The sequence below is a fragment of the Numida meleagris genome, chromosome 4 (assembly GCF_002078875.1).
Source record: "Numida meleagris isolate 19003 breed g44 Domestic line chromosome 4, NumMel1.0, whole genome shotgun sequence".
Classification (NCBI taxonomy): domain Eukaryota; kingdom Metazoa; phylum Chordata; class Aves; order Galliformes; family Numididae; genus Numida; species Numida meleagris.
Genome location: NC_034412.1, coordinates 64,254,852 through 64,268,303, shown reverse-complemented (window position 1 = coordinate 64,268,303; position 13,452 = coordinate 64,254,852). Strand labels below are relative to the sequence as shown.

Below are 13,452 nucleotides of genomic sequence, written 5' to 3'. Positions count from 1 at the left end.
GTGAGGAGCACATTTCTTCAAGGTTCTTTCCTCTCTTCCTCTAGCTGCGCCTGACTCAGATGATGTTGCTCTCTACGTGGGGATTGTCATTGCCGTGATCGTGTGCCTGGCTATTTCTGTGATTGTGGCCCTGTTTGTCTATCGCAAGAACCACCGTGACTTTGAGTCAGATATTATCGACTCGTCAGCACTAAATGGGGGATTTCAGCCTGTTAACATCAAGGCTGCAAGGCAAGGTTAGTTGTCACTTCACTCCATGCTGACCAATTCAGGGGGATACTAGAAGGATATGGTCTCTTGGGCTGTATGAATGATATCTGCAGGATGCCTGTTGGCACTTCATAAAAGAGAGAAAGATTATATCTATTTGTTTCTGATGGTCAAGTGCTAAAAACCCGCAGCAGCCTTTTTCAGATGTGCTCAGGAGCATACAGCAGAGGAATTTAACTTCTAAAGGGAGAACGTGAATGTGAGAGTGAAACAGGCATTTATAAAGATACAGGTTGTGCTCAAATTTACATCAAAGGCAAAGCTATGACAGAAACAAGGGAGGCAGGATTCATCACAGGAGCAGTATTACAGTACAATAATTCCATCACATCTGCCTCCTTTTTACTTCACTAATAGCCTCTTTTACTGTGCATGTTCTCACATGCATAAATAGTGCATAGCTTAAGAAGTACTGTACCTTCAATGGACAATGTAGAAGAAGAGGTTGTGGTGTAATATCATTTAATAATGAACATTTTTATCACTAGTACATAATGGTTAGATAATTTCCATGCTTCAGTGGCCAGAAGACAAACACTCAAATGCTAAGGCTGGCTCTTTCAAGACCCACATTTAAGCTGAAGAGTTCTTTTCTTCCAATACGTGTTTATGAAGACTAAATCAAAGTAAAGAGTTGAGATTACAAGAGAGTTGTTAAAAGGAAGGTTAGCAGAAGTGTCATTTTCTGTGTGATGCGGGTACTAGTTCTACACTGTCTAGGAGTTGTGGGCACAAGGACTTCATAGCTTTGTTCTTTCCGTTAATTCAAAAATTCTGTTTTTATGCCAATTTGATAAATTCCCTAATGAAACTCTTAGCATTTAAGGTAGGAGTATTAATTAATACTATTAGATCTATTGAGCCATGAAGCTAGGCATATCACACTTGAAATCTGAGCACAGCCTGGAAAATAATGCCAGTGAAAAATCCTTAGAGCAGAAATGTGCTGTAATTTTTTATAACAGTTAGATTCCAGAGCAGTTCAGGCAATACAAGCCCTGGGCCGCTGCTAGATACAGGTGCCTGGAAAAGGATATAAAGGTCAGTTTGCAAGTACCTTGTATATCTTAGTCTTTGGAATGAGCAGAACAGCATGCAAAACCTAATCATTAGGCAGAAGAAAGTCATCAGATTAGAGAAGTAATCGTAAGCAATGTGGTTCTTCTTTCATTTCCAATGCAGACCTCCTGGCAGTGCCACCAGACCTCACTTCTGCTGCAGCTATGTATAGGGGTCCTGTTTATGCCTTGCATGATGTCTCTGATAAAATCCCAATGACCAATTCTCCGATCCTGGACCCACTGCCCAATCTGAAGATCAAAGTCTATAACACCTCTGGAGCAGTCACCCCCCAGGATGAACTCTCTGATTTCTCCTCCAAGTTGTCCCCACAGATTACCCAGTCTCTGCTGGAGAATGAGACCTTGAACGTGAAGAACCAAAGCCTTGCACGGCAAACAGACCCATCTTGCACTGCATTTGGGACCTTCAACTCCTTAGGAGGCCACCTAGTAATTCCCAATTCAGGTAAGTGCTAGCTGTATTTCAAGGGCTTAAGAGGAGTTAGCTTTCTTCTATGCCAGAGATAAAACAAGGTAACTCCAGGGAGTCTGCCTTTTCTTTGTTCAGAACAAAGAGATGTGTTTTACCCAATCAGATTAACTAAAATATTTCAAGGTTCACTTTCCCAAAGTCCTGGCTGCCTTTTTAACAGAATGTTACAGGGCTCTCACCCCTTTCTGAGGTATGTTATACTTCAGACTTTCTCCGTGTGGTGTGGGTCAGCATCCTTGACCTTCAATCTTGTCATCACACATAAAGAAGCAAACTTAATTAAAAAATAAATTGGTTGTTCCACTTTCAATTCATTGCAGACTGTGTGGTACTGCAGTAGGACAGCAGAATGCTAATTTTTGGAAGGCTTTTTTCCTGCACACATTACTTGCTCAAGGAAAATAAAGCCTAAGAGTGTTGTGTCCATATCTCTCTCCTTGTTATATATAGTGTAGATTTTTTTTTACAAATAGGAAAGAGGGGAACCAAGCATTGAGGTGCTGCCAGTCTTTCTCATATGTTAAGAGGCCAAGCTGATGGGTAGCCTTTGGAGAACTTGGCTCTCACAACTGGGTTTTTGAGGAAAGCTGTGTTTCTATTTAGTTCCTAAATGAAATGTTTTCATTCAAAGTTTGACACCTAGATGCTCCCATGTGAGACCATATAGCTCAAGGTCTCACAGCTTCCAACTTTGTATCTTGTATTCAGCTCTTGGTCATTTTACAACACAGTGTACACCCTGAGGAAAAGCTGCCTAACTTTGACTCCTGCTCCTTTGCTGGATCCTTTTTTGCTCGTTGATGTTATGGAGAAAGCAAAGCATCTCATTGGCCTAGGACTAGTTTGTTCCTTCCAGGATACAGACCTGTACTGCCCAGCACGCAGCCAAAAGTGGGCTGTAAGCAGTAGCCATCCTTTTTGAGGAACAGTGTCTCCTTTTTCCATAGAGCCTAAGTGGAAGCTGAACTGCTTGAAGTCCTCTGCTATAGACTGCTGAGCAATGTTGAAAATTCATGCTATACAGTCCTAGGTTTCACTGTTCTCTAAGCTGCAGCTGAGGGTAGGCATTAATACTCGGGTTTCTCATGCCATGGTGTTCACTGGTTCAACAAAGTCTGTTAGTCATATTTAATTCACATATATTAATATCAATTTGTAAAGAAAAAGACATGCTTATTTATCACTGTAATCTCTTCAAAATTATTAAAACAGGTTTTGTAAAATATATCACATGTCTACCACTCCTGCATATGCCTCTGTGCTGCTTCTAGATGTATGTATGTATATCCTCCTAGCAAGATGATCAAAGTCCTTCATGTACCCTACACCTGTCTTTACATCTGAGAACATGCACAGGGAGGTTATAACAGTCCTGTAAAGAAACAAGACAGAAAACCTTAATGGAAAACAATTTCATAGCTAGTCCCTCCCCTTCAAAGCCAGGTGTGGGACACCTGCACAACCCTGGTACATGGGAGGTTTCCAGTGTAACCAAACGATGTACACCGAGGAGACAGGGCCATAAAGGATTTTAAAATACCTTTGTTGTGCGTATGCATATATGCAAATAATCTGCCTATAGGTTTGTATTCAGCTACGTAGCCATAGCTGAATTCAAACTCCTGCCAGTGATTCGCCACTAGCCTGCATCTGCACAGACAGCTGGCAGAGCCATGTCCAGCAGCGTGCCAGAGAGTTCCTGAGCCATGTTTGCCGTGCAAGGACATGACCTCTGGTTCCTGGGGAGTTCCTTGCAATGCAGGAGCAGAATTTTGCAATTGATCAGCCCTGAAAAGGGCATGGAGCGTATCTGCACACGTTTTTCAAGGTTGGATATCCAAATTTTGAGCCACTCCACAGAAGCAGGCACATTGAAAATACCAAGAAGCCCCATTTCGTCTCCCCAGTAGTCTAATTAGAAGCTGAGTGCATTAACAGACAGGATGCCAGTTTCAGAGCCCATCTTTCAAGAAACAACTAGTTCTTGTTGCTTCCTGGGACAGTACTCCACTGCCTTCCTTTCCTGCTTTTAATTAAATAGGAATTGCCTAGGGAGATATGTCCTGTTACAGCTGTTGGAAAATTTACTGAGAGTTGTTCCCTTTCCATTATTTTACAAGGTAAGAAGCAGCGTAACCATCTGTCTGCTCTTTAAATAAAATAAAAGGGAAGGAAAGAAAATCCTCTTCTCTGCTGCAGCATTTCAATGCTGAGGCACAAGAGGTGCCAGGGCTGCAGCAGATACTTTATCTCCAGAGTTGCTAAACTCATTTAAAGCCCTCTTGTGACACTGGGTGAAAATCTAGCATTGCAGGCATCACCTACTGCTTCTCCTGTTGCTCTTCTTCACATGACTTTTTCTTTTTTGTATTTTTTTCTCCATTTAATTTTTTTTTGTCTCTTCTGTTCTGCAGGAGTGAGCTTGCTGATCCCAGCAGGGGCTGTTCCTCAAGGAAGAGTCTATGAAATGTATGTGACAGTCCACAGGAAGGAGAGCATGAGGTAAAAATTACTTGCTTTGTGCATTTATTTGTGTGTGCATTAATTGAGGGGAAGAGGGTGTGGAAGAAAATGTAGTAGCTATAAACCTGTGATAGGTTGAAGTTGATTTGATGACCTGGAGGTAAACATGAGCAAAAATGAGGATAAACTCTACCACAAAACTAGCTCAGACTTTTGCTTTCCTAATGAAGGGCTGCATTTTCAGCAATCACTCAAGCTGGAGGATGCTGAATCAAAGCCAGACGCACAGAAAGTAAGCCAGCATGAGTTCAGTGCAGCAGAGAAGGTGTGAGGTGATGTCCTAATAAAGACCTGTGCTGAGAGGGAGAGAACACAGGAGCAGGGTGACAAGTCAGCTCCACAGAGGGACAGGTGTCTGACCACCTGCCTTGCAAAACTTTCTCTCCCGTTGGAAGGAAGGTGAATTCGTATTTTACCATTCATGGGCTTGGCTGATCCATGCAGTGATGAGGACAGAGCCACCAGAGCGTTTGCTGTCCTCCACCTCTCCTTGTCCCAGGCACACCATGCCATGGGCCACCCAGAGCCAGCAACTAGATAATCCCTTTTCTGCTTGCTGACCTCCATGTGCATGTGCGGCTGATTCATATTCCAGGACTCAGTGTCTCATGAGTGATCTGGCAGCCTTGGCATAAAAATAAAAAAAGAATTTCCACAAGGATCAGGATACCATTTGAAGCAATTTAGCACAAACCTAACGAAAAGGAAGGTGAGATCTTAGTCTGCAGAATGGATTCATGAACAAAGGCTGAATGACAAACGGAAAACTAAGCAATCATTACACAGTACTTTGCCTCTTTGTCCTCCCCATAGCTAGATACATTTTTTGGCTCAGCCCTTTAATGGCTTTTATAATGTGCTAAGCCACATCTGTTTATACACTGCATGATATTGAACACTATTCTTTAGCTTGGTAGTCTTCCACCCATTTTGAAATAATCTGCTTAAGGAAGAAATAAGTAACACACCCCCTTGCACTTTTGCATATATTATTCATGTCTTGCTCTTTGAAAATAGCTAATTGCAGCTACAGAAGAAGTGTCTCTGTTCATATTTAATATTGATTGTATTCCTATTACTTTCGGCTATGTTTTAAAGAAGCTTACAAACAGCATTAAAAAAGAGGGAGGGAAAAATAATGAAAATCAGAGGGCTTTCCCTGATACTCAACTCACCTCCAAGTCTCCCTCCTTTAAATATCTAATTCTTCCCCCTCAAAATTGTTTCATTCCCAGCAGGAGCTGTACATGCGATTATTTTCTCTCCAGCGAGCTATGGAGGGAATCCCTGCCTCCTTATTCATTCAGCTGTAGACAACCAACACTGCATGCTAGCCTAATTTATTGGCTTCAAAGATCATAAATCTTCCTCTGTGTGCTTCGTGATAGCTGTTACTCAGCAGGTCACACAAGGGGTAGAAGGACAAGTCAACCTGTGTTGGGAAATGCGTGTTTTGGTGCCATCCACCAAACTGAGCATGCTTGCTGAAATACCTCTGCAAAAGTATGGAAAGGTGTGAACCCTCACCTGAAATGAAGATTTTGTGAAGTGAGCAGAGAGTAGGATGCTGTGGCCATAGCTCATCCCATTGTGGTGATCATTGCATCCTGAGCATACGGGCCCAAATCCTTGAGGTTTTTTGTATAACAGCTTTTCAGCCCCCCATCCAGAACGCTATGGAAACCAACTTTTCATGCCTGTGGAAACCAATCACTTCTCTGACATTTAAACTGAAGCTCATCAGCTCTTGCCCAGGTCACTCTGGAGTGAATAATCACCAAAAATTGCTTAAACACAGTGGGACTGTAATGCCTTCCCCTGTTACCTGTTCCCCTTTCCCAGATGCCTATGGGCAGAAAGTGCTGACAGGCAGCAGCATCCAGCTGTAGTGGCCTGCTTCCATGGCACTGTGCTGCCAAACACTTTTATTTCCCTTTCTGCCATGGAACTGCACTTCTGCTCTTCTTTCTGCCTGTATGGGCCACAGATGTTGCTTCCTATAATTGGAGTCATATGGGTACCACAAGTTAGCGTGTGGCGTAAATTATTTTTTAAATCTGTTACTGTGCTCTCACAGCACTCCAGCAGAGAGTGATAGTCCACAGTGAGGACTCACTGCAGACATTTGCTTTTGTGGCCAAGCAGTAACAGGAGTGTGTTCAATAAACCTTGTGAGAACTGGTATTTATTTTCATGTGCACTGTGTAAATGTGCATGGATTGAAGAACCCTATTGTGCGTTGATGTAGTTTGAAAGGGCATATATAGGACACTGTAAAATGGAAGTTATAATCCTCTTGATATATAAACGGCACTGAGGCAAGAATGTGGTCCTCATAGCGTTACCCTAAGTAAAACCAGTGAAGCAGCAGAGAGGCTCACCATCACAGATCACAAGCATATCTCTAGCAGCTTAAGATTTAGCTCATACTTTGTTTGTAGAAATACAAAACAACTTCTGAACAGTCAAGCTGAAACAGGAAATCTGTTATCCCTCAGAGTCCTGCAAATTCCCCTTTTCTTTTCCTTCCTTTAATTTCCTAATCCATTTCCCCAGTTAGTCTCTGAAACGTGTAGTACAGGAATTGGAGAGATTTCACAACCCAGTAACATCACTCTTTGCGTTGCCTCACAGATTGGTTAGGAAAGCTTTCTGAGATACTATATTTATTCCATTTTGTATCTGTAGCGGAAGTGCTAAGTCACGGCCTGAACCAGTGATTGAGCACCTGGTGAGAAGGCACGGCCAACCCAGGGGAGCTCAGGTACATGCAGTGCACCTGAGTGACTGGAAGGGCTGGAGCCAGGATCCACCCCTTCCCAGACCTCATTTAAGGGTTGGCAGTGGAGGCAAGGGTATCTTGCTGGAGATCCCTGCCTACTGGAGGCCTTCCACAGGTAATCAGTTTTTCTTCCTTTGTTTCTGTGTTCATGGCTGCTGCATTTGAGTTTGTTCTCATTTGCTGCAGCCTAGGATTGTGTCACTCTGCTATTATTGCTTTGCTTTCCATCACATTGTAACATTACAGCATTCATCAAAGAGTGTGAGCATGCAGGTTGCCCTAAGAACGTTATCCTTCTGCAGGGAATTGGGGTTCTGATACCTTGCAATAGGGGCCACTTTACGATAGTTGTTTTCTTCAAGTGTGTGAAAGCGTGAGTATGGCACAGTGGGTTTTTTCCATTCTTAGCCCAGTACTCCAGCAGACTGTTTTGACTAATGTTCATCCTCATTCTGCTTGTCAGATAGGGCGCGATGGATTGCAGGTAGCTGCTGGGCACTGATACTGTTGCTGGTGTAAGAGGTTTGTGTTAGCCTTATGAAAAAGTCCACATGCTTTAAGAACTGACTTGCAATGGGAAAAAGAATATCTATGTACGTGTGTGTTTGTGTATGTACCTATAATGTTTTTTTAAAAGCTGAAAAATTGAGAAGCCCATGAGAATATTTAACAGATATCAGACAAGTTTCTGTCTTGATCTCATGGGATCAAAATTAATCTCTGTTAGTAATAATAGTTGCTCTCCCCCTCAGTCTGAGGAAGTGTCACCAAATTTGAGATTTGCAAGAAGGGATCCCTTCTTGAGCTGTAAAATAATCATGTTGTTGTGACCACTACTCAGCAAGAGGATGTTCCCTTGAGTAACTGGAAAAGGCTAGGTCTTACACAATTAAGGATTAAATAGCAAGAGTATAAAGCCCCAAACTTCAGAGATTTCTTAACTGCTTCAGATTAAAGAACAAATGTAGCTCTGTGCTAAATTAGTGGAGCTGTGTGCTTCCTGTGGAGACATCTGGCACTGGCCAGTGCTAGACGGGGTCTGGCTCTTGACGGACCACTGTTCTGATCCCGTATGGTAGCTCCTGTGTCTTGAGCTCGCGTAGCTTTAGGTGGAACTGCTGTTGAATACTCTAATCAGAGGCATGAACTGCAACGACAGTGGCACAGTGAAGGACAGTTCTGTATCACTGCACAGGTGATGATGCAAATTGAGAATGGGGATGGCCATGCCCAGGATATGCGATAACCCTGAAGAGCAGAGCAAGCAGCTCTCCTGAAGCTCTTGTAGGAAGGCACACATATAAATGGTCTGACTTCCAGACCAGATGCCATAAGAGAGAGAAGGGTCAGGTCCTTCTCAGGATCTGGACCAGTGGCTTCAAAGTGCGTATGAAGGACAGACTTCTTACTAAGTCACCAACCTGATCAATGAGCTTGATCCAAGAAGCAGTACTTTTTTTTTTTTTCAGCAGTAAACACTGAGCTTGGTGATGTGAAACAAAAGGAATTGAGACATCCCATGTCTGCTTTCATTTTGTATCCCAGTTGCATTAGCCAAATTGCAACTCCAGAAGGCAATTTCATGATGTGAAACATTCCAAATAAGAAGATCAGAGCAGCAGCAAAAGGGGAAGAAAATTTTTCACATGGCCTCCCTGGGAGGAGACTGAGTGGCGATCTTATCAACACATAAGATTTCTAAAGAGCCAGAGTCAAGTGGATGGGGCCAGACTCTCTTTGGTGTTGGCCAGTGACAGGACAAGAGGCAATGGTCACAAACTGGAACACAGGGAGTTCCATCTGAGCATGAGAAAGTACTTTTTTACTTGAGAGTGACGGAGCAGTGGAACAAGCAACGCAGAGAGGTTGTGGAGTCTCTTTCTCTGGAGATATTCAAAATGTCCCTGGATACTTTCCTGTGCAACCTACTGTAGGAAATCTTCTTTAGCAGGGGGATTGGACTAGATGTTCTCTAGACTTCCCTTCCAACCCTCTGTGGTCCTGCAGGTTTGTGATTCCTTCTGTAGATGGACTTTTGGACAAACCGGGAGGTCATTTAGAATATTAGATTTGATACTTAAGAGGGAATACGTGTTAAAAATAAAGACCCTTCAATGAAAGGAGAAATAAAATGCCTCTCCTATGACTTACAGCTAAGCTGTGTGGAAGGGCTGCCATCTGTTGCTGCAAGTTAACCATCCTTCTCCATCCTGAGCTTCCTGTTTTCCAGAGAGATGTGGTTCTTGCCTGCAACATCTATGCCTGGTGCCAGGGAGCCCTCTGAGGAGCAGGGATTTCTCTGGTTGTACTCACATCTGCTGCCTGACAGCTACCTTAATGAGAACAGTTCGCCTCATTACAGAGAGACGGTTTCAAATGAGCGATCTCATTAAGAACACAAATTTGATTGTGAAAAGACCGGATGTAGTGAATAAAAGTTTGTTCTTTTTTAAATAAAAGTTGACTGTTCTTGATGAACAGTGCGAGATATGGGACAAGGTCTAAAAATATCTGGAGACTTTTCACTTACTCTTAGTGTCTTTTAATAGTAATGCTAGATGAAGTTGAATTACACTCTTCGCCAGGTCTTTGTAAGATAAAGGCAGCTCCCATGTCTGCAGTGAAGTGACTTTGGAGTCATGCTAGCACAGCTGGAAGCCTAATCCAATCTAATAACTAGTCCTGAGACTGATACAAGCCTAAAGTGAGCACACTTGGATGATTTTCTTGTTTAGTGTTTTTGGATGACTGCCTGACGCACAGTTTTAAACCTGTCTGCTGATAAATCTTTCTGCTTTGGAGGAGCTAAGTCCCTTTCTCTGTATTGCCCCCTGAGTCAGTGTTTGCTGGATCTCCTGTGATCTCTAACAGAAATTACAATTCTTGGTCACAACAGTCGAGGCCAGGATCCTGACTTTGATGGTGCTGCATCACCTGCTACAGGAGAGGGTAGAAAAATGCTCATAATGAATAGCTGCACAATAACCTGTCTTCAGGGGAACTTGTTGTTTACTAATCCCATCAATTAGTGCTGGGTTTATGCCTTGATGCAGAAAGATTAATATCTCCTGTATAATATATCTTGTCTACTGCATCTGTTTTGCTCCTCATTAGCTATAGGAAGGCATAATCCTTTTGTTTAAAGATGGAAATTAAAAACAATGAGAAAAGCTCTGTCAAGAGATTTGTGTTCCTTTCTTCCTTTTAGTTGTCACAGGGTGACTCTCTGCTCTCTGTGGTGCAGCGTAGTTTCATTCCTCTGGGTTTCAGGTGTTTATTTCCAAGCTCTCGACACAGTCCCTGAACACCCTGCTGCCTGCAGTTATGTTAGAGCTGGATAGGAAAGGGAATAGCAGCTTGGTGTGCTTTGACACCTCATCCCCTACTGCCCCAGAATTCAGATTTGCTTTTTGCAACTGTGTCACATTGCAAGGTGACACCTGCTGTGTTGCAGTAAGTTCACCCAATATCTTTTTTGCTTTTACTGTTTTACCTTGCCACTAAATAAAAGTGTTTGGGCTTTGTTTCATCCCAAAAATGAGAGCTGCTGAATGAATTTTATTTCTCACCAATATTTTTCTCCTCTCTGGATCTTTTGCATGGCTTCTTGTCTCTCATTGCTTCTCGCAATATTGCCTCACATATTGCTGTCTGTGAATTTAATGATTGTGCTGCTATTTACATTGTCTTCCACACTGTGAGTAGAAATTTTGGCCTCACAGCAATAAGGGAAATGTTTAGCACTGACTTCAGCAGAGCTGGGATTTCACCTATTAAATGACACTTACCCTCATTTCACACCACTTGAGAGCTTCTCCACAATTCATTATTATCTCAGCTTCTTAAAGCTTTAAAGTGGCTTAGATTACTTGCAGTCTCAAAATTGGTTCAGACTGTGGAGAGCTAAGGTGGGTCAGCATCTGCACGAGATAGCCTTTGGAGGCATTGGGACCAGCAGCATTACCAGCTTGGGGAAAAATACTAAACCTTGCTATTTCTTTGCATTTCATTTCTATGGTTGTATCCACTTCTCATCTCCCTCACTAACTGTTCAGTCTGCAGTGCCTCCCAACTTCATCTTCTGTGTCATTGTTTATACTTGTGCTAATCGGATATAAAATGCTGCAATGCAAAATCATGCCCTCCATCAGAGTCCTAAAATTTAACAGCTAACAAAATTTTGTCACGGAGCAGTGGCTAAACTTAATTTTACTTTGAGACAACATTCAGCTGTATGATTTATCAGTACTCCATTATTTTAATGACCTTTTGGCTTTTCTTTTTTCAGCTGCTTGCATCAGTGCTCAGATTCTTATTGATTTTAACTCATTTTTCACCTAGAAGACACTGTATGAAATTTTTACAGCAGTCATGATATATTTCCTCCTGTATTCTTTTTAGCTGCTGGGCTTGTAATTCAGTCTGAAAAACTATGATAATCTGTATTTTTCCTTTCTTCTTCATGGGTCAGTAGTCCTTTAGATGAAGTTAGGTTAACCAGATGATTAAGTCTATAGCTTGTCATCTCTGTAGCTTTCCAGACGAATATTAAAATTTTCCAAAAACTTTTTCAGAGACTTAATATTTTTTGAAACTGCTTGACTTAGTCTGCAGAAGTGTGTTCAAATGTCTGTTAATGCATTAGTGAATGTGCGCTATGGTGAGCTATTTCTAAGCTACTCATTGCTTCTTATAAAAACAAAACCTGAACCTGAAAATTTTAGTCAAATTTTGCTCAATGATTTATTCAGTTCATCTTTGCAAGAGAGCAGTGTCTGATCTTAACCCGAATCCAAAGATCAATATAGCCTGCAACAGGAGCTGAATGGATGCTCTAAATGCTTCATTTCTCTTGTTAGGCTAAAACAACCAGTGTAATTCATGATAGCCATCCAGATTGTTATAGTTTGAGGGTTTTTTTGAAAGACAGCTACCACAGCTGTTTGTTTCCAGCCCATGGCTTTTCAAAAACAATCGTTAAGTCATTTAGTAAACTCATCAGTTAATTTCCTTAAGGATCCACAGATGCGTATCATCTGGATTTACTGAATTGCATACGTTTCAATTTTTCAGATTCGATTTTTTTCACTTTTCCAAAATGTTATGAAACCCCCAACATTTGTATTAACAAGAGACACTTTTCAAAAGGGCCCTTGTTGCTTTTTAAAAAAGGTCTTCTCAAAAGTTTGTCTTTCATTTTCTGTAGGATTAGTGGATTATTCAAGGTGGCTTAAGGTGGGCAAAATTAGGATGTGCCTGTGAATGTATCTGCAGTAGTCAGAGTAGGTACAATAAATTCAATCTCAACACAGCTTTTGTCCTTTTTGTCCTAAGATCACAGCTACTTTTCAACTCTTCCTTTTGATTGAGGCAAAGACTTGCAAATGTCAACAATATTTACTCTTGTCTCAACTAATCCCCCTAAAGTCAATTCTGATACAAACACAAGTGTTTGCAAATGCAGCTGGACTGGACACTCAGCCAGAGCAGAAGATGCAAGGTCACATGGGCAGATCCCATGTCCAAGTGCAGACTTCACTGAACACTTCTTATCTCTCGCTTGCTGGTTTCTGCATCATGAATTTGTCCTCTCTATTTTTCAGGGAGGCAGCTGATGAGGCACATTCAGCTGTGTTTGTCATACACCAGATGTCAGGGTAGTTAAAGTCACTCATGCTTCCTCTGCTTTAAACTCCTCAGCAGTTGGGCTGGGATAGCTCACACGTGCACACGGCCATTTACAGACCACACTGTAAGAGTGAGATTTGTGCTCTTTTTACCTAGCTTAACATTACCTTTTTGCCTTTCTCCCCTACTTCATGTCAGGCCACCTGTAGAAGACAGCCAGACGCTGCTGACGCCGGTGGTGAGCTGTGGTCCACCAGGAGCACTGCTGACCCGACCCGTTGTCCTGACCATGCACCACTGTGCTGAGCCCAACATGGATGACTGGCAGATCCAGCTAAAGCACCAGGCAGCCCAGGGACCGTGGGAGGTGAGTCTCCAGGCCTCTGGCCTGCATCTGCTGTGCAAGGTGCCTGCTGCCCCTAGAAATGCATTTCTGGGGCAGTGCTGGGGCTTGTGTGCCCTGAAACATAGCCTTCCCTGCAGGATTTGGCACTCAGGGTTTGGGCCTTGGCAGATTATTGTGTGGAAGTCATGGGGAAGGAAAGAAGAGACAAAACAGAAAAGAACCTCTGAAAATTGGTTCTGACTCAATTCTAGAAATAAGAAAATACTTTTTACAGATTACTTTGAATTCCCTTTGTTTAATGTCTATTTTCAAGAAAAAGAAAATAGTGATGCAAACAATGCTCTGCTTC

At 42.3% G+C, this 13,452-nt stretch overlaps 1 protein-coding gene across 2 annotated transcripts in view; it reads left to right on the top strand.

The window, feature by feature from the left end:
- Positions 1-13,452, top strand: part of UNC5C (unc-5 netrin receptor C) — a 239,716-nt gene that overhangs the window by 216,788 nt on the left and 9,476 nt on the right. For both annotated transcript variants that reach the window (XM_021396043.1, XM_021396044.1), the window contains 4 exons: positions 45-236; positions 1,453-1,797; positions 4,239-4,326; positions 12,956-13,124. In XM_021396043.1, coding sequence (XP_021251718.1) covers positions 45-236; positions 1,453-1,797; positions 4,239-4,326; positions 12,956-13,124 — 794 coding nt within the window. The remainder of the gene's footprint in view (positions 1-44; positions 237-1,452; positions 1,798-4,238; positions 4,327-12,955; positions 13,125-13,452) is intronic.